The 27,966-nt window shown below is 43.7% G+C and overlaps 3 protein-coding genes across 3 annotated transcripts in view; 2 read left to right on the forward strand and 1 right to left on the reverse strand.

The window, feature by feature from the left end:
• thsd7ab (thrombospondin, type I, domain containing 7Ab) overlaps positions 1–24,177 on the reverse strand; it is a 174,498-nt gene extending 150,321 nt beyond the window's left edge. Inside the window, exons 1-4 of the mRNA XM_079343602.1 lie at positions 24,001–24,177; positions 23,737–23,858; positions 20,222–20,294; positions 17,305–17,455 (exon numbers count right to left, since the gene is read on the reverse strand). Coding sequence (XP_079199728.1) covers positions 17,305–17,409 — 105 coding nt within the window. The 5' untranslated portion in view covers positions 17,410–17,455; positions 20,222–20,294; positions 23,737–23,858; positions 24,001–24,177. The remainder of the gene's footprint in view (positions 1–17,304; positions 17,456–20,221; positions 20,295–23,736; positions 23,859–24,000) is intronic.
• On the forward strand, positions 13,722–18,238 carry tmem106ba (transmembrane protein 106Ba). Its single transcript, XM_079343639.1, has 4 exons — positions 13,722–14,036; positions 15,542–15,737; positions 16,369–16,432; positions 18,104–18,238. The coding sequence occupies exons 2-4, from the start codon at positions 15,554–15,556 to the stop codon at positions 18,111–18,113; spliced, it is 258 nt and encodes an 85-aa protein (XP_079199765.1). The 5' UTR covers positions 13,722–14,036; positions 15,542–15,553; the 3' UTR covers positions 18,114–18,238.
• Positions 24,178–24,312: 135 nt separating the features above from the next.
• seraf (Schwann cell-specific EGF-like repeat autocrine factor) lies at positions 24,313–27,865 on the forward strand. Its single transcript, XM_079343634.1, has 5 exons — positions 24,313–24,810; positions 25,045–25,140; positions 26,184–26,288; positions 27,159–27,254; positions 27,578–27,865. The coding sequence occupies exons 1-5, from the start codon at positions 24,603–24,605 to the stop codon at positions 27,688–27,690; spliced, it is 618 nt and encodes a 205-aa protein (XP_079199760.1). The 5' UTR covers positions 24,313–24,602; the 3' UTR covers positions 27,691–27,865.
• The last annotated feature ends 101 nt before the right edge of the window (positions 27,866–27,966 follow it).

Consider the following 27,966-nt stretch of genomic DNA (forward strand, 5'->3'; position numbering starts at 1 on the left):
CGACTTTCACCATTCAACGACGGGATTCAGCAGTTTAATCAATTGATGAACTCCTTGATTAAAATGTTAAAACATGCTTTAAAGGCTCACTTGGTATAAATACAATCATTAAACCAAAGTGGATGGACAAACAGATTCATGTGAATGTGTGAAATAAACCTGAGGAGGTCCGGATGAAGCTGTTTAATCAATGAAACCATTGAGACCTATTTTTCCTCTGCCAGTCAAGAGGTGTGTCAAGAGCTGGCTAAACACTGAAGCTACAGCGTCCGCCACATGGTGACCTGTGTGAGCATCCACTCCGGAGAGGAGGGGGCGGAGCCAGCTCTCTGTGATGATTAGAATGTGGACTGCAGTGCCAATTTTAAACACTAGGGGGCGGAGCTACAGACTGCTCCTTTAAAACCTGAAATGCATCATTGGGTTTGCTGATCAGAATAATTTACAGTAATTTATTGGTCCTTAAAGGTAAGTTTGAAAGGGAAGGTGTGTGTTTTTGGCGTGTGTGTGTGTGTGTGTGTGTGTGTGTGTGTGTGTGTGTGTGTGTGTGTGTGTGTGTGTGTGTGTGTGTGTGTGTGTGCGGGGTTTTCTCCTTAACTTGTTTTCCTGTGGACACACAAACCAGTTAACATCCCAAAACCAATCCATGAACAGCCACAGCAGATATGGGTCAGTGTCATCATCAGAAGCTGCTATAAAGGGGCTGAAGCAGAACCAGGTCAGATCTGGACGCTTTTTTAGTGACCACTCTGCCAAGCCGCTGCAAACACGGAAGCGACGGGGGGGGGGGGGGGGGCACACACTCGACCCACATGCCAAATCTCTGCCTCCACGTCATGCCGCACACAGCACTGATAGAAGCGCTCTCACTGTGCAGTCAGGATTACACCTGTTGTGAATGTGCAGGATGTCAGTGGGCTAAAGGTCACAACTTAAACCTCTCATTGTTTACAGAAGTTCACAGCGCGTCGATGATCTACATTTACAGGACGTTTTATCCTCTGCTTCACTTCGTCGTAAACAACTTGTGCTTCCAGGCGATGACAAAGACGTCTTGGCACACACACACAAAAACTTGGCATTGTGATTTAAAAAAAAAAAAAAAAAAAAAAATTCTAATATTGTTGGCAAACTCAGACTTAGATAAGTGTTTGGCATTTGTACATCTTCAGAATTAAACTAATACATTCAGACTTCAGGCATCCTTGGGGTACGAGGATATCACAATATCTGTTTGGCATCAGAAAGTTCAGAAACGATCCACACTACTTCTGATTTGATTTGTGCCGAGACTAAAAGATGATGACAGCTTCCTCCCCCCCCCCCCCCTCCCAAAAGAGCCCAACAAACACAGGAAGCTCGAGTCCCGATCCGATGTAGATTTGAGAAAGGAAGGAAGCAGAAATATTGTGAGCCACAACGATTGTTCATACAAGTGTTTGCAGAATAGTCACAATGCAGCCTCAAATCTCCATCATTTTCGGTGTTCTGTAAAACATGTTTATTGACGGTGCTCATCATGACCGATGATGACATGCAGCAGATTCTGCACACACACCAGCTGACAGTGTGAGACGTGGGGCGGAGACGAGCAGAGACCGGAGGATAAACACAGACCGCTTCCCAGAACGTGCTCGTCTCGCCTGAAACAGGAAGTACCTCCCCGCCCGACTGCAGGTCCACCACTCCCCCGCGTGCACGTCCCTCTCTCTTTCTCTCTCTCTCTCTCTCTCTCTGCAGCTCCTCGGGGCTGTGTGGCTGCACGCTACATTAAGACATTATCTGATTAATATTCTTTGGTCACAGTGGGACACATGAATGATAAAGCCTCAATATGTGATTAAAAAGTTGGAGCGACTTTGCAGGAAATTTAGAAACGAATGCATATTAACGAGTGTGTGCAGCTCGGGCGTGCGACAGACAGGCAGACAGGTGAGCGCCGGCCTAATGAACCAGTCACTGATTAAAGTGATGTGAGGTCACTCAGAGTTCATCCAGGACTCAGGGAGAACACGGCTGAAGACAGGAAATGAAGTCAACGCCTCTCTTTCTCTTATTGGATTTATTAATGAGTTACAACTTTCAGGACAAGTTCAGAAAATATCATTTCTGTTTAAACTTAATTGATAATTTAAAACTTTTTTTGGGAAATAAAGCGGAGTAAGATGGAGGGATCAAGAGCTGCTTTCTCCTTTAAACTTAACTTTAACAAAAGTTAAAAAGATTTGATATTTATGAATAAAGTGCATCATTATTTTCATAATAGTTTCTTCCTTAGAAAGAACAAAGATTCTTCTTCTTCTCGTCTTTCTTTGTCCTCAAACTGTAAGAGTGAAACGGTAAACCTCTAAATTATTTTAAAAATTTATCTCAAAACATTTTAGATTTTAAAGTTTTATGAAATGTGTCTTATTCATTTTAGCTCCTGAAAATAAAAAACTTAAACTCTCAGTAAATTACACTTAACAACATCCTACATCATCCCTCCTAACTTTTTTATGAAGAATCTTTTATATTTTTATCTTAAGAAAATGTTTGGAGCAAGTGAACAGTTTACTATCAGTTAATGTTTCATTTTTCAGCATTAAAGTGAATTTGAAATTAAATTTAATTGAAAGACGAGTTAAAGGATCAAACTTCAGGTTGACAGACTGAGACTTTAAAATGTGTTTTGGTCTGTAATGAAAATCAGATTCAGTAAGATGATTTTTTTTGTTCACTGAACACGAGCGACTGCGATCAGCTGGATTAAAAACTCTGCTCGCAGGCTTTTTGTCGGTTGCGTGGATGAAACGATGTGCAGACGTCGGGACGTTTTGACCCCTTTAAACGACGATAAACTGAAGTCATTTTAAATATATGACCGCGCTCACACTCGAACATTAAACACAGCAGCAGGGTGCAAATCTCTGACAGCTACAACAATCTTACCGCTGCAGCCCTGGTGTCGGAGGCGCCTGTAGGAACGACCCACAGACAGTCACCCATTTTTTTCTCCCACCGCTGCCATAGCAACAAGCTCTAAAAAAAAAAAAAAAAAAAAAAAAAAAAAGCTGCCTGACCTGATGTTAATATGATTTGACAGGCAAGAATGTGCATGTGTGTGAGTGGGTGGGTGTGTTTTTTTTTTTTATTGAGAGTATATGCTTTTCTTCTATGTGTGTGTGTGTGTGTGTGTGTGTGTGTGTTTGTATTTAAAGCTCATTAAGTCCTCAATGTACCGTTGCTATGCTTCTTAGCTGGGAGTGGAGACAGCCATTAGTCCCCAGGACTCACCAAGAAGGTGGAACGCTTTGTGTGTGTGTGTGTGTGTGTGTGTGTGTGTGTGTGTGTGTGTGTGTGTGTGTGTGTGTGTGTGAGAGAGAGACACAGAAGTTCATCCCCGCCTTCCAGGAATAAAACTTGTTACTTGTGTTTGGGACATTTTTGTCTGAAGGAATTTATTAATGATCAGATTTCGGCGGCAGGCGCTCAGTCTGTTGGGACGTGGTTTGGGAATCTTGAGTGTTGCTGGTTCAAGACCCTTAAAAGATCCTGGACCCTAAAAAAAACTGGTCTTGTAGCTGCCTCCACCATCGGACCATCTCACCCCCACAACCAGCGCCGTCCTCGTTCATGCACGCCGTGCTCCGACCTCCACCTCAGCTGTGAGGCGTCTCAAGATAACACTTGTTATGATTCGATAATAAGTGATTGATTGATTGGCTCAGAAGACAGTCGTCAATCTCTCTTTATATTCTCGAATAAATCATTTCCGCTCATTTCCAATTTTTTATTTCGTCTTTGTACATATTTGGTTTCGATTTGACCGGTTTGCTCGACTCGACTGCTTCAGCTGGCAGCTTCCACGACGTCGGCTGTAATGGATGCAAAGTAATCCCTTCAGCCAAACAAAGCAGCCAATCAGAGCAGGTCCAGTGAAAGTGTTTTTATGTGAACATGAGGAGGACCCCTATGGGAGAGAGCCCTTTCAGTAAAGCCCAGATCCATGACTGGGAGTCATAAACAGATGCTACACTGCTCACTTAGAAAGACTGATTATTTAAAAACCGTCTTTATGTCGGATCTCGTCGTCTTTTAAAATCGGACTTATGACGAACATGATCCTCTTCTGACCTCCCGGCCACCTCTGCTCCGATGCCACGTCCTGCCCTGGTCCTGCCCTGGTCCTGCCTTGGTCCTGCCCTGGTCCTGCCCTGGTCCTGCCCTCTCTCTGGTTCCCACGTCAAACTGCCATTTGGTAAATTAAAAGGTGATCAAGCAGATTAGAGAAAGTGCTCACTGTCACATCAGAGATATCACCGAAATAGCCTCGCAGACAGAATAAACATCCTTTCATTGAGCGTTACTGGTGACTGTGGTGACTGGAGACAACTGTATTTTAAGATCAGAACATCCTGATGCTTGATCCAAGGCTCTTATATTCAGCACAACATTTACAGTATTTATTTTTATTTTGCTGCCTCAACACTGCTCCAGTGATGTCGTAGATAATCTTCTGTAAGAAAGTTTTAAAGCGACAGCTTTTTAAAGGCTGGGTCGGTCATTTTCAAAAATTAGCATGATTTTGAAAGTAGCATTCCCTCAGTGCTCCTTCTACACACACACACACCCCCCCTCTCTGTGCGTCCTCTAAAGCCACGCCCCCTCCCCCCTCTGTGCGTCCTCTAAAGCCACGCCCCCTCCCCCTCTGTGCGTCCTCTAAAGCCACGCCCCCTCCCCCCTCTGTGCGTCCTCTAAAGCCACGCCCCCTCCCCCTCTGTGCGTCCTCTAAAGCCACGCCCCCTCCCCTCTGTGCGTCCTCTAAAGCCACGCCCCCTCCCCCTCTGTGCGTCCTCTAAAGCCACGCCCCTTCCCCCCTCTGTGCACCCTCTAAAGCCACGCCCCCTCTGTGCGTCCTCTAAAGCCACGACCCCACGAGCAGGGAGACAGGGAGGCCTGTGATTGGTCCATCAGAGAGCAGGGAGACAGGGAGGCTGTGATTGGTTCATCAGAGAGCAGGGAGACAGGGAGGCCTGTGATTGGTTCATCAGAGAGCAGGGAGACAGGGAGGCTGTGATTGGTTCATCAGAGAGCAGGGAGACAGGGAAGCTGTGATTGGTCCATCAGAGAGCAGGGAGGCTGTGATTGGTTCATCAGAGAGCAGGGAGGCTGTGATTGGTTCATCAGAGAGCAGGGAGACAGGGAGGCCTGTGATTGGTCCATCAGAGAGCAGGGAGGCTGTGATTGGTCCATCAGAGAACAGGGAGGCCTGTGATTGGTCCATCAGAGAGCAGGGAGGCCTGTGATTGGTCCATCAGAGAGCAGGGAGGCTGTGATTGGTTCATCAGAGAACAGGGAGGCTGTGATTGGTCCATCAGAGAGCAGGGAGGCTGTGATTGGTTCATCAGAGAGCAGGGAGGCCTGTGATTGGTCCATCAGAGAGCAGGGAGGCTGTGATTGGTTCATCAGAGAACAGGGAAGCTGTGATTGGTTCATCAGATTGGTACCTCGTGGCAGACATTGGTTGAAGTTTTTACAGACTTACAAACTGATACAGATGACGGATTATCTTTGTTCCTTTTTCAGAGAACCTGAGTTATTAATTTCCGTTAAAATTTATTAAAATCTGTCACCGTAGCAACCGAAGTTTATAAACGATTACTGAAAACAAAAAATCTTGAAAAACTTTTTCCACTCTAATCTCAAAAGTTTTTCATAAAGTTTTCGAAGACATCGACCAATTACAGCAACGTCACCAGTGTTTCCTCTAAACTCCTCCTCGGTTACTTCTCTGAGAAGTTTCAGAACAACATGTCTCAAACTCGAGCCGCTCCTTAGGATTTTCTCCTCGACCAACTTCTGAGACGTAGAGGTTTTTTTTTTTGACTGTAGAGTAAGACTTCCTGTGCTTGGTGTGGTTTTCCGATGCTCCAAACCAGGATTAATGCGATGTACTCCGGATGATTGCACAGGTAATTGACCTCGACCTGCGTGGGAACCCAATTAGACCACCGGTCTGTAGACCGCTGAGAGCCTCAGAGGACAGGAAGAAGAGGCAGAAAAACTCCAATCAAGTGAACCCTCCACAATCCTTTCCAAAGCAAACCAGTAAATAAACACCTCTGTATTCATTATGGCACTACGAGTCCAACAGCACAGCCTAACTAGAGCATTATCTTGCAGACATACTCCCATTCTTCATCCCTCTACCCCTTACTTATCTCTTATCTAACCCTTCTTGCAAATCCCTCTGATAATTATTTTTCGCTGCATTCGAAGCAAAGTGTTCTCCTTTTAAAAATGGAGCATCAGATTGGATTCCAGCAGGAGGTAATCAGAGATGTTTCATGGCGTTTTGAGGATGACATGCTTCTTAAGCAGGGAGGAAAATAACCATCAGGCTCCAGATTAGACGCTGAAACTTCCGTCCCTGCTACAAACCAGCAACTCTGGCAGGAGCCCATCTATTATTCCAAGCAATTTTGGAGTCCAAAAAAAAAAAAAAAAAAGTGTTATACAGGGAAAGTGGGTAACGACATTAGTGGTGAAGAATTATGCAGCTGCTGCCAAACCCAGCAGGATCCTTCCCTTTGAATTTATGCGATATCTGCCAGGGTCGCACAGATGTGAACGCCGCTGGCCGAGCGGAGCAGAGTTGAATCACAGGTCAGCTGCACGAGACGACAACAGCTACAGGACACTCCGAAACCTCTCGAGCATGAAAGATCTGCTTGGAATTATTTCACAGACTCCCTGCTGGGGTCTTTCCGGTCCCTGAAGTGCCACAGCACGGCCCGGTTACGGGTGTCGGTTAAGTGCCTGGAAGCGTACAGTAGACCTGCTGGCTCCCATCTCTCTGATTTCTTCTCTACGAAAGCTGCTGCCTGCACAATGTGTTCTCACACCTTCCAGTTGTCCCGATTTAGAATAGAATCAGAGGAATAAAAATAATTCATGTTGTTGTTCAGGCTCTTGTTATCTGCACAACTGTGCGTTAATGATTTTTTTGAGTCCAAAGCGTCTAAGCGCTCTTCTGTTGGATGATACATAATTGAAAAACAACAGAAGTGGAAGCTTGAGCAGCGCTGTACTGGAGCTAATTGAGAGCAGCATATGTCTTGTTAAATGTAGTCTGAAAGAATAAAGTACTTTCAAGTTTTTAAATTGGTCTCACAACACTTTCTCTGCTTGTAAACAGACGATGTTGGTGCACTGATGTCATCATGAAAGGGAGAGTCGGGGAGAGAGCTGTCAAACTCCTCCAAACGGAAGAAATCGGATCCTTTTCTTAGCAGCCGTTTCTGCTGTATCCAGAAAACATCACTCATCCTGCAATTTGGGGATTCAATTTGTTCAACAGATTAAGTGAAATCAAACACGATGTTCAGTCTGCATGCTTGATTTTTCTTTATCCTCTTCTCAACGCTCTCTTCTTCTTCTTCTTCTTCTTCTTCTTCTTCCCCGCTGTGTGGAACGTCTGCCGAGTGTCAGCGCAGAATAAATCCGTCTGCTGCCGGGTCAAACCTTTTCTTCGACATGCTCTTTTTTTCCACGCTGCAGATTTTCTCGTTTGGTCTTTATTGGATGCATCAACTATTTACCACAGAGAATCCAGCGAAGATTTGATATTGAGTAATTCGGCTTTTATGATCACGATGGGGATGATTCAACTCAGGCTGTCGGTGGGAAGCAAGAGAAACACACCTGGGAGGAACAATAACACTGCTGACACTTGCATGAGCACAGAGAACGTCAGTAATTCATTTGATCTGGTTTTGCATCACTCAGCGGGACGCAGGTAGCAGCACCTCGGAGTGGACGGCGTTCAGGGCGTGTGGAAGCTGTGCAGGCATGTTGTGAATCAGGTTATTTCTCCCCTTAATCAAACGTGGCGTGGGATATACAGTACAGGATGTCATCATGTGTTTTCCTCTCGCACTAACTGACCTCAACAAACCACGACGTCATCGGACCGACATCGATTCAACGTGCTTTGGCTTTATGAGGAGAACACGTGCATCTGCACCTCGAGGAAATATTTTCAGTTTTAAGCGTTAACAGCAGACATGAAATACTACAAACAGGAAATATCCTCCACCTCACCTCTGCAATATGGACCTGTTTTTTTTTTTTTACATCTTCCCCGTGAAGCCTCAGGTTTGAAGTGCTGACACCTGAAGTAGGCTGACGTGTCCTCACCGCTCGCTCCCTCTTATCGGGGACACACAGGCGGCTCCCTCACACAGCAGACCGGACCAGCGCCGCCTCCTCCGGCTGCTGCTGCTGCTGCTGAGGCGTTTCCGTGTGCCTTCCATTAGCCTCCTCTGTGTGTGTGCGACACGACTGTCGTGGCGCTGCGATAGGCGGCGACAGGAGAGGACTCTGAGATTAGGGAAGGACTCTGCGGCCATTGAAGAATTTGAAAGCGTGACGTTTATAACAAACGTTTTCTTTGGAGGTTCGATTTCAGACTTTGATACCTCAGCACACAAACCACCCGTCTTGTTTGGAGAGATTCACTTTGTTTTAATTTACATTTCTTTGTCTATTCTGAGTTTAAAGTGTTCTCATAACTCGGGTTGAAACGAATGAAAACTAAACCAACACAGCGTCATCCTGACTCTCAGGAGACGGCATTCAAAACGAAAAAGAACAAGACAGACGGACGTAAAATGGAAAGTGATGCTGAACAGCAGAAGATTAATAATAATCCAGCTCTTCATTTTCAGGGTCACTTTAAATTCTTCTCTTAATCAGATATCGTGATCCGAGGAGTTTAAGAGGTCACCTTGTTATGAAGGTCAAATGTAAAGCTCAATGTGAAATGTTTAAAGGGTACAATGGAGTTATAGAAAGGAGGAGAAGAAGAGAAAATGTCCTTGTAATTTCCTGTGAGAACACGAAGGCAGTGTGTAAGCAATAATGAGCGCAGTATACCAGCACTAGCAGAAATAATCCCCTCGAGACGAGGACAACAATGTGATGCAAAATCAGTGCAAGAAACAAGCAGGACGCCCTCACAGGAAGGCTTCAGGGGGAGAAACATCTGAACCTCTGATGCCTGGAAAGCAGCAGATGAAATGATTGGAAAGCACAGAGGCTTTAGAGTAGCTCTTCACTGGGATGAACATCAGAGAGAAGTAGGAGGGACAATCTTGGCTTTGACATCAGGGAATGCAAATCAACGTTTTACAATCAGGAACCTGCTGGGATGAGGGATCACAAACCACAAAGCTTCCCGCAACGGTTGAGATCAGGGGGAGACTATCTGCAAGCAATGGCCTCCTTTGGATGTAACTGGAGCTCAGAACAATGTCTGCTTTCCTGCCAACGTGCCTTGTGAGTCGACAAACGCGGCACCGCCTACTGATACATAGCAGGTGGTAATTCCAACCCGGTTAATGAGGAAGTATTCTGATCCTGAACACTTGTTATCAGCAGCAGGAGATCTGAGATATAAATCTATGTTGGGGACTTTCTGTGCTACAAGTTCAACACCAAGCTTCTCTCTGCTCGATCAGCGTTTAACTCTCAGTGTAGTTACTTCATGATCACCTTTACAAAAACAACAACAAAAAAACTGGGAATACAGCATGAAAAGATCATTCCCTCTGCAAAAGCAAATCCGTACTTAAGGGGATATTCAGGGCTGCAGTTGATGCTGATTTCTGTCATTTAGCGCCGGCTTTACAACAAACCTGACGACGATGCCAAGTAGGTCATCATCAAAGCCGACCTGTGAAAAACAGTGTTTCTATTTCGAGCACATTTTCAGAGTTAACACCAGACGCTTCCCACATTTAGCACTGTACAGTGACTCATGGGTGTCACTGAGTTCGATATTTGGTGGAGGGGAAATTAAACGCTGTAGTGTCCTGTTAGAGCCCGAAATGTAACAACAATCTGAAATGTAACAACAATCTGAAATGTAACAACAATCTGAAATGTAACAACAATCTGAAATGTAACAACACCTGAAATGTAACAACAACCTGAAATGTAACAACGACCTGAAATGTAACAACGACCTGAAATGTAACAACAATCTGAAATGTAACAACAACCTGAAATGTAACAACCTGAAATGTAACAACAATCTGAAATGTAACAACAATCTGAAATGTAACTACAATCTGAAATGTAACAACAACCTCAAATGTAACAACCTGAAATGTAACAACAATCTGAAATGTAACAACAATCTGAAATGTAACAACAATCTGAAATGTAACAACACCTGAAATGTAACAACAATCTGAAATGTAACAACACCTGAAATGTAACAACACCTGAAATGTAACAACACCTGAAATGTAACAACAACCTGAAATGTAACAACAATCTGAAATGTAACAACAACCTGAAATGTAACAACAACCTGAAATGTAACAACAATCTGAAATGTAACAACAACCTGAAATGTAACAACACCTGAAATGTAACAACAATCTGAAATGTAACTACAATCTGAAATGTAACAACAATCTGAAATGTAACTACAACCTGAAATGTAACAACAACCTGAAATGTAACAACAATCTGAAATGTAACAACAACCTGAAATGTAACAACAATCTGAAATGTAACAACAACCTCAAATGTAACAACAACCGGAAATGTAACAACAATCTGAGATGTAACAACAATCTGAAATGTAACAACAACCTGAAATGTAACAACGACCTGAAATGTAACAACAATCTGAAATGTAACAACAACCTGAAATGTAACAACCTGAAATGTAACAACAATCTGAAATGTAACTACAATCTGAAATGTAACAACCTCAAATGTAACAACAACCTCAAATGTAACAACAATCTGAAATGTAACAACAATCTGAAATGTAACAACAACCTGAAATGTAACAACAATCTGAAATGTAACAACAACCTGAAATGTAACAACAACCTGAAATGTAACAACCTGAAATGTAACAACAATCTGAAATGTAACAACAATCTGAAATGTAACTACAACCTGAAATGTAACAACCTGAAATGTAACAACAATCTGAAATGTAACAACAATCTGAAATGTAACAACAATCTGAAATGTAACAATCTGAAATGTAACAACAATCTGAAATGTAACAACAATCTGAAATGTAACAACAACCTGAAATGTAACAACAATCTGAAATGTAACAACAACCTGAAATGTAACAACCTGAAATGCAACAACACCTGAAATGTAACAACACCTGAAATGTAACAATCTGAAATGTAACAACCTGAAATGTAACAACAATCTGAAATGTAACAACACCTGAAATGCAACAACCAACCAAAATGTAATAACTGACCCAAGGTGTAACAACTTGTTAAGTTCATTTGTTTTGAGCTCAGCATTTTGTTACATTATCGACCAGTAATTACATTTTGGGTTTTCTTATATTTTTTTGTAACACTTCATGTCGTTGTTACATTCTGGGCTCCTTTCATTCATCAGGTGCTCAGGACTGTTTGTATGTGTCAACATGGCCAGGTGTGAAAGCATTACAGGTTATAAAGCTATGCAGGCTCTCCAGTAGACAGAGTTCTTCCAACCTAACAGCTGACGTCCCCGACGTTCAGCCACCACCATCAGACTGTGTCGTCCCTCAACCACCGCCGTTCTCATTCAAGCACGGCCTGCTCCGACCTCCAGCTCAGCGGCGAGGAAGTGTGAACAACAGGAAGACATATTATCCTGTATGCTCTTGTTGTAAAGCACTTGTGTTAAATTGGTGCTATATAACTGATGATTGATGGATGACTTTTATTTGCCTTTTTCCTCGTGTGCTTCTCCACCAGCATGCCAGGATGCGTATCATTCAGAGGCTCCTCTGAAATCAAACAGGTGACACACATGTAGATAAACGTGTAATGACCGGGGCGTGATGTTTGCTCTGAGACATTAATGACAGTGTTGCTGTTAACATGGGGATGCATCTCCTTGCTGCTGCTGAGTCATAGTCACACATGGCAGCACACTGCCCTCCTCTGGTCAATCAGAAAATAGCACTCACTGTCACGTCACCTGAGGAAAGAGGTGGTTTGTATTTGGAGATGAGGTCGAGCCTCTTCACTGACATTACATTACTTTTCAAAGCCTCCACATGTTTTTGTTTTTTTTTACAATTTAAATGTTTGCATATCAACACGTTTACGTATGTTTACATATAGTTCTGTTTACATCTGTTCACCACTGTATGTCTGTATACATCACTGACCCTGATGGATTCATGTGTAGAATCTGAGTCATGCTGGTGATGGTTGAAGGGGGAAAAAACCTGCTCTAATTGGAAACCTCTGTGACATGTTTGTGTCAGCTGACGTGATTTTTCCGTGAAGTGCAGCGGTGACTGCTTCGCCTTATGTGGAACAAAGTTTCCAAAGACTGCTGCGTAGCGCCTCGTAGTATAAGGGTACGGTTGATTATTAACTCTATACTGTGAGAACAAGTACAAGAGGCCATCTCACTGATTATTGAGTCAACATAAAGAACACAATGCCTGATATACGGTCACTCTTTGTTCTCCTTTTCTACTCAGAATGATCTCCGCTGAGGCTCGGCTGCACAGCGTTCATATCAGTGTGTGTGTGTGTGACCTGCTATGAATTAAGATCTCTCCAGTTGCTAATGGCTTTTTACGGTTTATTTTGAGGTCAATAGGACAACCAGAACAAACTACAGCATGTCTGCATTCGAACATATACAAGACCTTTAGTTTCATGCATGTTCTCAGTGGTAAATTCAAAGTTTGATCCAAAGGCAGCTGGACTTGGTTAAATATCTTGAAGATGTGAGAAAAGGTGAAACAACACAGTCCCGTCACCTTTGGACCGAGCCTTGGACTTTCATTTATTTCTTCAAGCATTAAGGATCCTCATCACACCGTAATCTGGTTCAGGGTTAATGATGTTGAAGCGCCTTGTTTTGATGTTATCATGTGTATTGTGTTCTACTCATATGCATCACATTGATGAACGTCACGTCTGTTAATGTTTACACTCGGTCCAAAACGCTGCTGTTTAAGGTGTTGATGAAATCATCTCGACGCTCTCATGTCACACGTGTCCTCGTGTCTTTACACCACTTTAAAAAAAAAAATCGGGTTGTTGTGTTTAGAGGATTGCATGGTCGAGCTCCAGCTCATACATCACCGAGCTGCTCCTCATATAACACGAGCCGGACCCTGAGGTCCTCTGATCAGGGTCTGCTGGTTGGTCTGGGTCTGAGAGAGCTGTGAACTCTGTGGACCCTGATCTGTCTAAACCTCTCTGTCCGTTTGAAATGACGTCTGCTCTCAAACACTACACAAGTGCATTTTTACTGTAAAAATAAACCTCTGTAAAACTGTCTTCATGTTAAATTCATTTACAGTTCGGCTGTTTTACATGGACATTTAATTACAGTAGAGATGCTCTCAACAATTATTTTAAAATTATAATAAAATGTCTAAGCGTGTAAATATAGAAATAAACTTACTAACTTACTAACTTGCACATAATGCATTCAAAAACACTCTAATCAAACTACTCTGAAGTTTGAAGACAACAATTTTACAAACAAAATGTAGAAAACAAAATTTGTATTTCACGACCAAACAAACTTTATTAACAAATTAGACCAAATCTAAAAATGTAATAAATTAAAATAAAAACGTTTTTTTATGGGCTTACTCTGCATGAGCATGTGAGTAATTCATTTTTAACAGCACAATCCTTTTCTCATGTTTCTGTGTAATTTTATTTTTAGTCTTGTTTGATGAAATGTGAATAAAATAAATAAATGTTTATAACGGTAAAGTCCCGGTTACTTAATGTCTGTCTTTTCTTCACACGAGCTAATAAAGGGGTCTTTTTTAAAAAGGTTTAATCTGTGGAAACAGGACCGATGAGCTCTGTGTTGTTTTGGTTCGGTCGCCATCATGACGCCAGCCAATCAGGAGAGGAGGGGGCGTGGCCGTCGGCTCGTTTCTTCTCGCTGCTGCTGTGACCACAACAACAACCAGCATAGAAAGGCAACAACGGATGGCACACAAGTCAGAATAAACACATAACGACCAGGTAAGAATAACGGAGGAGGGGGAAAACACGGAGCATTTTACCAGCTGTTGGATATTTAAGGATTTATCGCGAGCGGTGCTGAACGTGCTTCTTTATTACATGTCGGGGAAAAAATGCGACGTCATGACATTATAATTATGCTATTGTGTTTAAATAAATGAAAAACTGCTAAAGATGGTGTTTTGTCCGGTGTGTTGAGGCGTTATTTGGGTGTTTTGTCGGCCGGTACTTTGTGTTCCAGGCTGCAGCTCAGCTCGGCAGCATGGCGGCCTCAGGAGGAGGATGATGACACGCACACGGGCATCCTGCGGGTTTAGTCCTGATCTGTCGGTCTGTCAGTCATCTCAGTTCACACCATGTCATGTTAATGATGGTCATAAATGGTGTGTTCAGAGGTTGGTAACAGGCATCAGCATGGAGACGATACAGTTCATGTTAAAGGGAAGCACAGCGAGCATGAAGTCCCCAGAAGTAAAACACACATTTATCTTTATAGAATTATGGACAGTGCACATTAATGAAGTTAAACATGTGGATATGACTGATCACAGCCATGAGGTGATTTCCATCTTGGCAGGTTGAAGGCAAATAAGTAAAACGAAGAAGAAGAAGCAACAAAACAGCTCAGACTGTACCTGAGTTCACAGAGACACATCATGAACCAGTAGAACCAGTGGGTGTTTCATGTTGCTCTGAATGAACCAGTATAAACATGACCATCACAGTTTAAAGTTGAGGGGGTTTTTTTTAAATTATTTTTAACATTTTGGGACTTCAGGTAAAGTTTGGCTCCTCGATGACGACAAACATCGTGATCACGATTATTAAACAGTCGTGATTGCTTTTACGTAATCTGGAGCACATTTAAACCCTCCTCACACTTCAGATATAAAAAACATATATGTACCTGTGTTAGTGGTGATGAAGTCTAAAACACACTGGACCAGCAGCAACACGTTGACCTGATTCTAATGAAGGAGCTGAACAGTGTGCAGACCGCTCTCTTGTTTCTGCACCTGTGTGCACACGAGTCTGGGCCTCTCCTCTTATTACGTTCTGTGTCCTGCTTTGTGCCGTGTTTACGACCATTCAGACGTCTGCATCAGACATTTCAGTACTTTATAAACTTTACAAATAAGACGTTTAAGAATCCCTGCGTTCAGTTCAAACCAAGACGAATGTCGTTTTAAATCGGCGTAGCTTTAAAAGCGACGTGTCGTCACTGAGTAAAACCTCCGCGTCGTCCGATCTGAATTAAAAAAAAGTGTCCTAAATGAGAACACAACAAACGTTTGTCGTGGTCGTCGCACACGCTGCTCCAGTTGCAGCTCGCTCTGCTGGGAAATGTTTTCTGGAACGAGTCCAGAACCAATTTCACATTCAAACGCCCGCGTGGCATGTTGTGGTTAGGAAGCACATCCTGCTGCAGATGGCAGTTCCTCATGCTGTTGTTGGTTTTTTCTCTCTCTCTGTGTGTGTGTGTGTGTGTGTGTGTGTGTGTACAGACAGCTGCAGCCATGGGCAAGTCCCAGTCACACTTAGCCAAGCACAAAGACGAGAGTCAGGACGCTCTGACGGCCGACAGTCAAACGGACGAGGATGGAAAGAACGGGGACGTTTCTCAGTTTCCGTACGTGGAGTTCACGGGACGAGACAGCGTCACGTGTCCCACCTGTCAGGGCACGGGCAGAATCCCCCGAGGTAAAACGCCTTAGTGCTTCACATGAGTAAAAGCTCAGTCCACATTTCTGCTGTTCGGACGACAGGTTTCCTTTTTTTTTTTTTTTTTTTTAAAGTCGACAGGCCTTCAGCGAGATTGTCTCAGAGGCACAAAGGTCAGCTGTGTTTGCTGTATCTGTTGTAATCTGAGACAGTAAAGGTAAAGTCAAGCTGAATTTAAAACAAACAACATGCAGGATGATGGTTGTCTTACTGTCAGATCCAGCGGATATAATAATGCAGCTTTTACATTCAGAAAGACGATCAACTTTGATATTTTTCAACCAATCAGATTCATTCAATGAAAAGTGAAAAGTCGCGCAGCGTCGACGAAACATGTGACCCACCGCAAAGAGTCCGGCGCCTTCTTAAATCAAATCATCGAGGAGACTGAAGAATCAATGAACTTCTCCTGTTGTTTGTCTCGATTGGTTGAGACACCAGATCAGAGGAGCACGGGGAGCAACTCAGGGTTAAGTGTCTTGCCCAAGGACACGTCGGACATGTTGCTCGCAGGAGCCGGGGATCGAACCCTCGACCTTCCGGGTTGAGAGACGATGACTTTCTACCTTGACGTGTACCTTCCCTCTCTCTCTCTGATTTGATTGGACAGGTCAGGAGAATCAGCTGGTGGCTCTGATCCCCTACAGCGACCAAAGACTGAGGCCGAGCAGGACGTGAGTCTCCCCGGGGTTTAATCATTGACTGTGTGTGTGTGTGTGTGTGTATGTGTGTGTGTGTGTGTGTGTTTGTGTATGTGTGTGTGTGTGTGTGATGAAATTCAAATGCACGGGGCGGACAAAGGCAGGATAGACTTTGACGTTTTTAACCTGGTCTTTAGTCTGGTCTTTAGTCCGGTCTTTAGTCCGGTCTTTAGTCCAGTCTTTAGTCCGGTCTTTAGTCCAGTCTTTAGTCCAGTCTTTAGTCGTATTTTTAACCTGGTCTTTAGTCCGGTCTTTAGTCCAGTCTTTAGTCCAGTCTTTAGTCTAGTCTTTAGTCTAGTCTTTAATCTGGTCTTTAGTCCAGTCTTTAGTCGTATTTTTAACCTGGTCTTTAGTCTGGTCTTCAGTCCAGTCTTTAGTCCAGTCTTTAGTCTGGTATTTAGTCCTGTTTTTAACCTGGTCTTTAGTCTGGTCTTTAGTCTGGTCTTTAGTCCAGTCTTTAGTCTGGTCTTTAGTCCGGTCTTTAATCTGGTCTTTAGTCCAGTCTTTAGTCTGGTCTTTAGTCTGGTTTTTAGTCCGGTCTTTAGTCCGGTCTTTAGTCTGGTCTTTAGTCCGGTCTTTAGTCTGGTCTTTAGTCCGGTCTTTAATCTGGTCTTTAGTCCAGTCTTTAGTCTGGTCTTTAGTCCGGTTTTTAGTCCGGTCTTTAGTCCGGTCTTTAGTCTGGTCTTTAGTCCGGTCTTTAGTCTGGTCTTTAGTCCGGTCTTTAATAATAAATCATTGACTGTGTGTGTGTGTGTGTGTGTGTGTGTGTGTGTGTGTGTGTGTGTGTGAGGAAATACAAAGGCAGATTAGACTTTGAAGTTATCAGCAGGTTTTCAGGCTCTCACTTCTGTTTTCCGTGTCTCCTGCAGAAAGCTGTACGTCACCATCTCGGTGGCTCTGTGTCTGCTGCTGTCCGGCCTGGCTGTCTTCTTTCTCTTCCCTCGCTCCATCGACGTCTCCTACGTGGGAGTGAAGAGTGCGTACGTCTCCTACGACCTGGACAAACGAATCGTCTATCTCAACATCACAGTAAGAGCGTGCCGCCGCCGCATCCCCCCTCCCGCCCTGATTTAAAAAATGTTCATGTTTCGCAGCTTTAATCGACACTCGCTGAAAGTGATGAGAAGTTCACGATCACTCGAGCCGCACGGTGTCGCTGCTGTTGTGGTTTCAAGCTGCAGCAGCAGCAGCGGAGCTATTTAAAGCCTCTCCTCTGTGCTTACCACTAAACCGCAGGCTGACAAAAAGTGTGAAGCGTTAAGCAGATAAGAGAGCGAGTGTGTTTCCTCCCCGGGGACTTAAAGCTGCGAGGTGATGAAAGATGGTTTAAACTGTCTCCCTGCGTCGTGATTTCTTTCCCTGAGTCACGCTAACCTGCTTGTCGGCGTGGTTCGACCCGTTCAGGTTTTCTGGAGGTGATTGGAGCTTCTCCTTGAGCTGCCGATTGTCAAACAGAGAGGCATGAATAGATGGCGCCCCCTGCTGTCTGTTTTTCAGAGTGTGAACCTTGACGACGTTGAATCGATTTTAAGCGGCCTCTGTGGTCGAGCTGTCAGCCTGAGACGCCACACGCAGAGTAAAGAGTCCGGTCTGTGTCGGGTGTGAGCTTCTTCTTCTTCTTCTTCTTTGTGTTCGTCCCTGCAGAGCACGCTGAACATCACCAACAACAACTACTACGCCGTGTCCGTGACCAACATCACGGCCCAGGTCCAGTTCTCCAAGACCGTCATCGGAAAGACCAAGTTCAACAACAGCTCCGTGATCATCCCGCTGGATGAACGGCAGGTAGGCCGCCAAATATCCAACTGAGCACGTGCGAAGGAACGCCTAGTCCGGTCTTTAGTCCTGTCTTTAGTCCAGTCTTTAGTCCAGTCTTTAGACCTGTTTTTTTAACCTGGTCTTTAGTCTGCTCTTTAGTCCGGTCTTTAGTCTGGTCTTTAGTCCGGTTTTTAACCTGGTCTTTAGTCCGGTCTATAGTCCGGTTTTTAACCTGGTCTTTAGTCTGGTCTTGAACCTGCTATTTAGTCCAGTCTTTAGTCTGGTCTTTAGTCCAGTCTCTAGTCTGGTCTTTAGTCCAGTCTTTAGTCTGGTCTTTAGTCCTATTTTTAACCTGGTCTTTAGTCTGGTCTTGAACCTGCTATTTAGTCCAGTCTTTAGTCTGGTCTTTAGTCCAGTCTTTAGTCTGGTCTTTAGTCCTATTTTTAACCTGGTCTTTAGTCTGGTCTTTAGTCCAGTCTCTAGTCCGGTCTTTAGTCCGGTCTTGCAGCACGTCACGCTCGGCTGGTAGAATAAAACGCGTCGAGGATCACTCGGGCTTGAAGGTTTAAAAATGTTCTCTCCCAGTCTGGACAAAAGCTCCTTGTTGGAACCAAACAAAGCTCAGAGCGCTCGTTTCTTTTTCTCACGTGAAAATAATAATAATCACTTTTGTTTCTGCAAACTTCAAACGAGCGTCTCGGCACCATTTAAGCCTCCTTGTCTTGAAGTCTTGTGACTCGACAGAGCTGACAGGACGGCTGATCAAACATGTCCGACCTCGTGTGCAGCCTTTTTTTTTATTCACTTGTTTTTAATGATTCATTTTTACACTTTAGTGAAAGGCGCCGCTCGCTGACGTGTCTCCGTCCTCTGAACAGGAAGTAACCATCTCAAACAGGCCGTAGTAACGGAGCAGTGCCGGCTGTTGCCATAGAGACAGGAGGGGACGAGCAGCGCTCTTATTGGCTGCTTCAGGCACAGCTGGTCTAACATAGTACGATATAATAACAAGTGTTAAAAATGTGCTTGTTTCAGATCGACTACACCGTTCCCACCACCATCGCCGATGAGATGAGTTACATGTTGTAAGTATTAAAGTATTTAAAGTTTTATGTTTTTACACTTTGACCTCCTTTAAGACTCTCTCCGTCTCCCGTAGTGACTACTGCACGCTGCCCACCATCAAAGTTCACAACATCGTGGTCATGATGCAGTGAGTACCCACACACTCGCATACCTGCACCCACACGCTCTGCACGGCGGCCCAGTCACAACGCCGCCTCTCGGACCAGCAGGCCACACACACACACACACACACACACACACACACACACACACACACACACACACACACACACACACACACACACACACACACACACACACACACTCATCAATGATTTCCAACAGAGAAACCGTCGAATGAATCGCAGGAAGGAAAGAAGCAGCTGCAAACGTTAGAAGAATACATTTCCCAGCATTCATTGCAGCACAGCGGAGAAATATGAAACCAAATGCACACGTCTTAACCTCACATCAGAGCAGCGGGGCTTGACTCTGTGATTATCTTTCAGGGTCACGGTGACGACGTCGTACTTCGGGCACGCCGAGCAGGTCTCCCAGGAGATGTACCAGTACGTGGACTGCGGCGGGAACACCACCTCCCTGCACGGGCACGTGCAGGTCTACAAATAAAGGCGAGAAGGGACGGCGCGAGACGGGCGTGCTCTGACTCTCAAAAGAGACGACTTGACTGAGCTCCACGTTGGAAATCTGGAAACACGGACGAGGTTTTCTTAAATACGTCAAACAGCTCATCCACTCTTTATTTCCCAACCACTCTCTCTCTCTCTCTCTCTCTCTCTCTCTCTCTCTCTCTCTCTCTCTCTCTCTCTCTCTCTCTCTCTCTCTCTCTCTCTCTCTCTCTCTCTCTCTCTCTCTCTCTCTCTCTCTCTCTCTCTCTCTCTCTCTTCGACGCGTCACACGTGAGAAGTCAGATCTTACCTGACGGAGCCGGGATGTTTGTTGTTTTTTTGCAGGATTCGCCTCGAGGTTTGAAATCGTGTTTCCAGCCAGCCTGCCGACAAAAAATAAAATAAACAAGAGAGCGTTTTTAATATTCAGGCTGACATTCCCGTCACGTTCCCACCGTCACCACTCAACAGAGAGATAAACAGCTGGAAGCAGTCGACTCAGATATGATGCACTTTAACCCCCCCTCACTTAAAGATACATGCTGAGCGAGTCCCCGAGGAAAAGAGCGACTTCAGTTCAGAAACCACTTCAAGTAGTCAAAACCACAAACCTGAGGGGCGGGGCCTGTTTTTAAAAAAGTGAAACCACTGACACATTTCTTCACTATTCTTTTATTTTTTTTACCATTATTTCATTTCTTCCAACAGCAGCCGTTCTCTCTCTCTCTTTTCATTTTCCTTCACATTAGGATTAATATTCTGTAATTTGACGTAGATCAGGTTTTATTATTTGACGTCTCAGATTTAGTTTTTGTTTCCTGTTTGAGGGAAGGTCGTCTCAAGTCTTCCTTCTGCTTCGTTTAACCGGAGTGATGGAAGCACAGACGTGACTCCTGTGAGGACTTTTAACGTAGTGCAACGACTTTGTAAAAGGGATCATGTTTTGAGTTTTTGCGGGAGCCTAAAGGGTTAAACATACTTGCTTTTTCAACCCACGTGTACGCGTCGTCATGGTAACGTGTTTAACGTGCGTTACTGGAGGATTCCTGCAGAGGGCGCCCCCCCCCCGCCCCGCATCAATCAGACTGCCTAAAACACTTACAAGTAGAGATGGTGCGCTTGTTGCTAAGCAACGGCGACAATCTGTTAACTCTTCTTCTGAACTTTCTTCCGTGGCTGTTTTTTCGGCTCTCTGGTGTCGTTTCCGTTATCGTCACCGCGACAAGTCGACGCTCCCGACAAAATATTTGAAATTTATTTTTGTTTAATTCTGTAGATGTTCAACAAAGTCTGAACATTACTGAACCGTTAAAAGTTACTTCTCAGCGGACCACTGTGGCGTTCAAACCAAACCGCCGCAGGACGCGCGTTGGCGTGGTTAAAAGCAAGTATATTCACAGGGCTGTACAGTGTGTACATGTTAGTGTAACATGTTTAAAATGTTTAATCTCCAGTCTCTCTGCGGTGAGAGAAGCTTTCTTCTTCTTCTTCTTCTTTTATTAGATTGTTGTTTTTGTGGCGTGTGGGGTCATCGCTTGATTTTATTCACTTCGCCTGCATCTTTAACACGAGTAGACTTTATCTTTTAATGAGCAGGACTCCCGTTTGACTTCCTGGTGTGGCGTCATTTTAAATTGACAGAAGTGAAAAAACATGTTCATTTTACTCGGTGGTTAAAATGTCTTTAAATAAACGTGTGGATCCAACCTTTGTTGATATTTGTTGACAGACGGCACCGTGTGAATATCTCTTTGTAACAACCTCCCTGCGATCATTGTGTTTCTGATGCATGAAGATGAAAAATAAAGTCAATACTTATTTTAAAAGTCTGCCTCTTCTTGTCTGCAATACACTCTGTAGACACTAGAGGGTGCTGAGAGGTCTGCATAACCAAATCCTGAATGCTTTCTCTCTCTCTCTCTGTCTCGCTCTCTGTCTCCCTCTGTCTCTCTCTCTCTCTCCCTCTGTCTCCCTCTCTGTCTCCCTCTGTCTCTCTCTCTCTGTCTCCCTCTCTGTCTCTCTCTCTCTGTCTCTGTCTCTCTCTCTCTGTCTCTCTCTGTCTCTCTCTCTCCCTCTGTCTCTCTCTCTGTCTCTCTCTCTGTCTCTGTCTCTCTCTCTCTCTGTCTCTCTCTCTGTCTCTCTCTCTCTCTCTCTCCCGCTCTCTCTCTCTCTGTCTCTGTCTCTCTGTCTCTCTCTCTCTCCCTCTCTCTGCTTTCGAATTGATTAATTGAAATTAATCGCATTTATCACAAATATTGTGACACACTTAAACACAAATTCTTTATCAACAGGGGGCGCCAAAAACCTACAAGCATTTCTTACATGAGCTCGAGGGGCAGCTGACGTTAACGAAGGAGTAATGACGAGCACAGACGAGACGAGTCCTCAATCACAGAGTTACTAAGTATTCTAAGCGTCGAATCGTCGTCGTCCGACGCCTTCAGTCAACTTCTAACAAAGATTTAAAGAGACGGATCATCCTGCAGGAGCAGCATGAAACTCCTTCTCCTTGATTCAAGACGCACTTTTGGGAACAGATGAAAAACAAAGACTGGCACGTTTTCACAGATCGCTCAAAACCAGTTCTATCAGTAATGACGTGAAGCTTTAACGGTTTGTTTTTTCGAGCCGTGAAGCAGGACGGCCTCTCGTACAGCGCTACAGAGGCCCACGTCGTCTCCAGTGTATCATGGTATGTTCACATCTGTTGCACTCATTTAAACGCCACTTCACTTCCTGCCTGAGCTCCAGGTCAGCGGTTTGGACCACAGCAACACACACACACACATACACACACACACACGGGTGAGCAGGATCAGATTTCCTCCTGTCTGTCTCAGTTGGCTCAACGAATGAAGAGGAGAACACGTTCTGTGTAACGTAACGAGGATGATGTTGGCAAACTTACAGAAGAAGAAAATAAAAGCACAGTATTTGTGACAAAGCAACAACACTTGGTATGAATGCTTCCTTTTGTTATCTTTAACTGCGCCTTTGAAGTCCGATTGGAGCTGTGTTGTCATGGCGACGTGACAGAGATTCAACACTTTTATTCCCAAGCGCACAGTCATCACTTTTCTGGACAGTATTTTCCTTTTAGCTGTGAGAGGCCCAGCAGACTGAGCTGACTTGGGTTGTGTTTTTGCCATTAGAGCAGACCTCGCTCTCACCCCATTAGTTCATAAAGGGCTCAGCACTTCCTCTCTCACCAGGTACGGGGAAATGACTTTTCCTCATGTGTGCTACATGAACTCACAGCTTTAAGCAGGTCTGTGCTTTCTGCGAACATGAAACCAGTCAAACTGTTTGAATGTCTGTGACGATCGACTCGCTGAGGTTTAATCTCAGTCTGTTTATGTTCCCATCATGAAGCTATTTAAAACTAAAAAACATCACACATGCAGAGATGCAAGCGTTCATTTTAAGATCATTTTAACCACAGATGGTGCAGGTCTCCATGTAAACAGATGGGACAAACTATGAACTTCCCCTTTACTAGCCTGGTGTAGACGTGTTTTTAAGTATAAATGCAGGTTTAAATTAGAGGCCTGTGTGTATTTATTGAGCAGCGATGAGTTTTTTTTTTTTTTTTTTTAATGCAGAAGGACGAAAAATAAAGATCTATCCAGAAAAGATAAAACGATGCTCTTGGATTGGGAACTGTAGGAATTTCCAGTCTGGAGATTGGTCTGGTAGCTGGAGATGAGCCAGTTTACATCCTGAGTTAAGCCATTAAACCCCCTTTGTAACTTTACTGTTTTATTGATATCTAAATGTTAAATATTCTTTCCAGTGTACATTTATCATTTTAGAGTCTTTACCAACCTTTGATGTTTTATTGAATTATTAAAGGTTTCCTCAGCTGATTCCACTTTGCCTCAGTTCTGATTTAAGTCACCAGCGCCACGTTAAGCGTCAGTCGGGGTCGGGAGGGATTTTGGCTTCACCTTTGTACATCGGAAAGAGACAGAGACATGTTGTCCACATTAATACACACTCAATGATTTTAAACTTTTAAAATAAATGTACACTGCTTTACTCCTGGAAAATATCTGAGCAGAGCCGTATTTAATATGGACCTTTTCTTACCAACACATTATAAATTCAACTTATTGTATTTGTACAAATTATAAGAATATTGTCAAAACTAAGTCCTCATTAAAACATTGTTATTTTCGACTGTTATTTTTAATTTCGAGATAAAATGTAGTCTTATTTATTGTGACTTAACCAACGATGTGAAGAAAACGTATTTAGTTGTTTAATAAAGTATATTACAGCAGATAGCTTATCGCTTGCTAACGCTATTGCTAACAGTTGCTAAGTCGCTGACTCACGCGAGCGTTCACGTGCGTGAACGTTAACGGCGTTCACGTGACGTAACCGGACTTTTCACCTACAGCTAAAGTGACTTCAGAAAATCGCTTCGATAAAAGTTATTTGACTGATATTTGAAATAAATTGTTGATTAAACCTCCAACAGAAAGCCTCATACCCAGGCAGCACTGCCCGCCCCGCCCTGCTCCGTCCCGGTTCTCTGATCTGATCTGGTTTCCCCGTCTCTGATGGGGGGGGGCGTCATGGGGAGATCTACGCTCCTGTTGGGAGACTTTCAACTGCTTCTCTGACCGCTTGCGTGTCTGTCCCTCTTCCTCTCCCCAGTCGAGAGATAAAACCAAAGGGACTAAAACATGGCTTTTGTGGGTCTTTTTGTGTCTTTAACGACCCTTCTCGGCGTCTGCTCCGCGGCCGGTTCGGACGCGCCTCGCGGAGTCGCGCTCGGGTTCGTTTTTGACGCCAAAGCGACCTGCGAACCGCCGTGCGAACACGCAGGAATCTGCATCCGGAACAACACTTGTTTCTGCTCCAAGGGCTACGAAGGAGAGAGCTGCCAATATGGTGATGTCACAAACCTTTTCTGCGTTTATATTTGATTTTAAACATGTTGGTTTAAGATGTCTCTCAATGGAAATCACGACTAAGCTTCAACTTATCTGTGCATACTGTAGGTAGGCGAAGTTTAGTTCTGCAGACGCACACGGGTCTTTTTGACTTAAGGGACAAAAGATTAATAATTATATATATATTCTTTTTTTATTGCAATGTCATTCTTTTGTTTTTCCCTTAATGCAGCCAATTGTTACCCAAAATGCAAAAACGGTGGGGTTTGTCTCCGTCCTGGAAAATGCAGATGTGCTCCAGGATATGGAGGAAGATACTGTCACAAAGGTGAGCAGACTTGTCTTTATAAAACAATATTTTTTCTAATCTGATACAGTGGAAATATAGGTGCACACTCCGATGGTCCAACCTTTATTTGTTTTAAGGAAACAATAAAGTCAGTAAAGGAGCAAAGGAGGACAAGTCTTATGCTATAAAACAAAGGTTATAATAAACATGATGGGTTTTAGAAAAAGGATTTGAACGTTATTGGATTATTATAAAATAATTGATTGCATTTTTATTCCATTTAAATTATAATATTTTCAAAATAAAATATTTTAGTATGTTCCTGTAGTGTGGAGAAATCCTTGTAATGTGAATTATGTCACAGTTAGTGTGTGACACTTTAAGTCAGGAAATGACATGGCTGAAGTCCCATGATGACCCTGATGAGTTATATTTGGGTTTAAATCATGGGTTAATGGATTCTCAGTTTTGTTACCTCTAGTGTTGATCGATTTATTTATCACCGTGTTTGTTGTTTCTGTTGTCTGCAGTCCATGTGCCTGTGTTGCTTTTCTTTCTACACATTTCTTGTGTTTTTCCCCCTTGGCGTCAATAAAGTTGAAGTTGAGGAAGTTAATAGATGAGTGTTTCCCAACCTGTGGCTTCGAGGCCCCCACAGGGGATCTCAGAGCAAAGACCAGAACAGGGACTAGAAATAGAAACATGCGAGTTGTGTTTATGTGGCCCTTATGGAGCATAGAGGCCGTTAAACTGATTAAAACTTCAAACAAGTTCATAATATTTCATCTGTTTATTCAGCTCAAGGTGTCAAATAAAATGTGGTTGCCATGGATACGGGTTTATAGCCGTGGCTAAGTTGCAATGTCTGTCGTTGGCTCGTCTCTTGGGATTACAGACACAGTGATACTGAAAAAGTGACTGCTGGTCCGTGAGGTCATCGCAGGAATATTTGAAGGCGTGGTTCCAAACGTTTCGGTTGATTACATTCACAGCAGATCATCAAGCTGAACTCGTGTGTATTTTAAAGGCTCTGAATGTTTGCCAGGTTAAAGTCATTAACACCTGTGTAAATCTGTCGGCAGTGACGTGTGACGGCGGATGTTGGAACGGAGGAGAATGCTCTGCCGTCAACGGAGTGGCCAAGTGCATCTGCCCGTCAAGCTGGAGCGGCTCCAAATGCCAAGAGGGTCTGTTTTTGTTTTTGTTTGTTTTTTTAAAGCCGAATCTAATGACGCCGTTAACACCGCGGGTCGAAGTCACCAAATGGGGTCGCTCTGTCAGCTGCAGCGAACGCCCACTATGAACATTTTAAACGCTTTTCCAGTTTCAAGCTGCTGTGATTGATGATGGCGGCGACAGTCGTGCTTTGAGATTTCAGGTGGAGCTCGGAACAATCCAAATGTTCCTGCAGAGTTAAACCTCAGGTTAAAGTGGAGGAACAAAGGGGCGACGTCTTCACATCTGTCCTGCAGTTAAAGTTAAATCCTCGAACATATGTTGTACAGATTAACGTTGTTGAACTCTCACGCTCATAAGATATAATTTAAGCTTCTAAAAACCTTAAAATCATGGCGTTGAATTATATAAATTTCACCAAATGTAGAGCTAGCTGTAAGAGCTAGTTAGCATGGTTAAATGTAAGGGGCCAAATCAGCTAGCCTGGCTGAAATGTGCTTTATGTTTCAAATCAGTCAAATCAGGATCCGTACTTTGTAGATCAGCGAGCTTCAGAGTGTTGGTAGAAAGAGTTTCCAACTTTGGACGGACCCATTTTAGCTGCATCTTTGTTCCCGGTCTTCACGCTAAGCTAAGTGAAACTAAGCTAAGCTAAGTGAAGCTAAGCTAAGCAGATTTACATGTGCATTCAGACGTATGTCAGCGGGGCGTTGATCTTCTCAGCTAACTCCTGAAAAGAAAGCAAACAGGCAAAATAATCCAAAACACCGATAATCACTTCCTCTAATCCAAACTGAGGAAAAAGTTGTTTTGAGCCCAGTAAATTTATCTTTAAACGTATAGCTGAAGTTTCAAATCTCTTTTTTTCCTTTTCTGAGCAGCAAGCTGTCCTCAAGGCTGCAGGAACGGGGGACTCTGTGTGGCTCCAGGAATCTGCAGCTGTCCGGAGGGATGGCTGGGTGGCGCCTGCCATACTGGTGAGTTCAGACTGAATACACTTTATAATTACTTTTATCTCTTTTATTTCTCTCCTGGTGGCTTTTGATACATCTTCAAAACGTTTGAGATATCAGTTTGCGAATCAGACGAGAAAGTAACACGTCGGGTATTTTCTTTCTGCTAAGTCAAGTTTTCTGCATCTCAGACTTCATCCAGATGTGATTAAAACAACTCTGGCATCAAAACACAAAACAACAGTTGCTTGATTTACTGAATCACTCGTTTTTCTCAGGTTTCACAGAATGGTTAACACGGTTTCTGTTTCCATTGTGTCTTCTGTCTGTTGTCTTCTCGGCTGTAGCTGTGTGCTCGAAGCCCTGCCTGAACGGAGGGAAGTGCATCTCTCCAGACAAATGCCGCTGTCGCCGCCCTTTCTCCGGCGCTCGCTGTGAAGCGAGGACAAAGTCCCACTAGTGTGCTGACCCGGCCGGAGTCAGAAGTCAATGAGACACAATTACAATGGTAGTTTTTTTTAAAAACATTTTTACTGTATGATTCAAAACAATGAACCTGTTTCATGTTCTCATTTGACTGTTTAAGTGTGTACTGTATTTTTTTAACATTAAATGAATAAAAAGTTAACAGCGTACATTTTCGAAGCTCATTTCACAAAACAAAAATCATAGAAATAGTAAATGTGTCTTTATGTGATCAGATGGGATAAAATCACAATCGTGATCTTGTATGAAA

This window comes from Symphodus melops (assembly GCF_947650265.1).
Source record: "Symphodus melops genome assembly, chromosome: 5".
Lineage (NCBI taxonomy): Eukaryota > Metazoa > Chordata > Actinopteri > Labriformes > Labridae > Symphodus > Symphodus melops.

What these genes read in the sequence shown, in the direction of transcription:
- seraf (XM_079343634.1), top strand. Translation starts at nt 24,603, where the DNA reads ATGGCTTTTGTGGGTCTTTTTGTGTCTTTAACGACCCTTCTCGGCGTC. An exon ending in AGGAGAGAGCTGCCAATATG is followed by an intron (nt 24,811 to 25,044) that starts GTGATGTCACAA and finishes CCCTTAATGCAG; the next exon opens with CCAATTGTTACCCAAAATGC. An exon ending in CGGCTCCAAATGCCAAGAGG is followed by an intron (nt 26,289 to 27,158) that starts GTCTGTTTTTGT and finishes TTTTCTGAGCAG; the next exon opens with CAAGCTGTCCTCAAGGCTGC.
- tmem106ba (XM_079343639.1), top strand. Translation starts at nt 15,554, where the DNA reads ATGGGCAAGTCCCAGTCACACTTAGCCAAGCACAAAGACGAGAGTCAG. An exon ending in CACGGGCAGAATCCCCCGAG is followed by an intron (nt 15,738 to 16,368) that starts GTAAAACGCCTT and finishes TTGATTGGACAG; the next exon opens with GTCAGGAGAATCAGCTGGTG.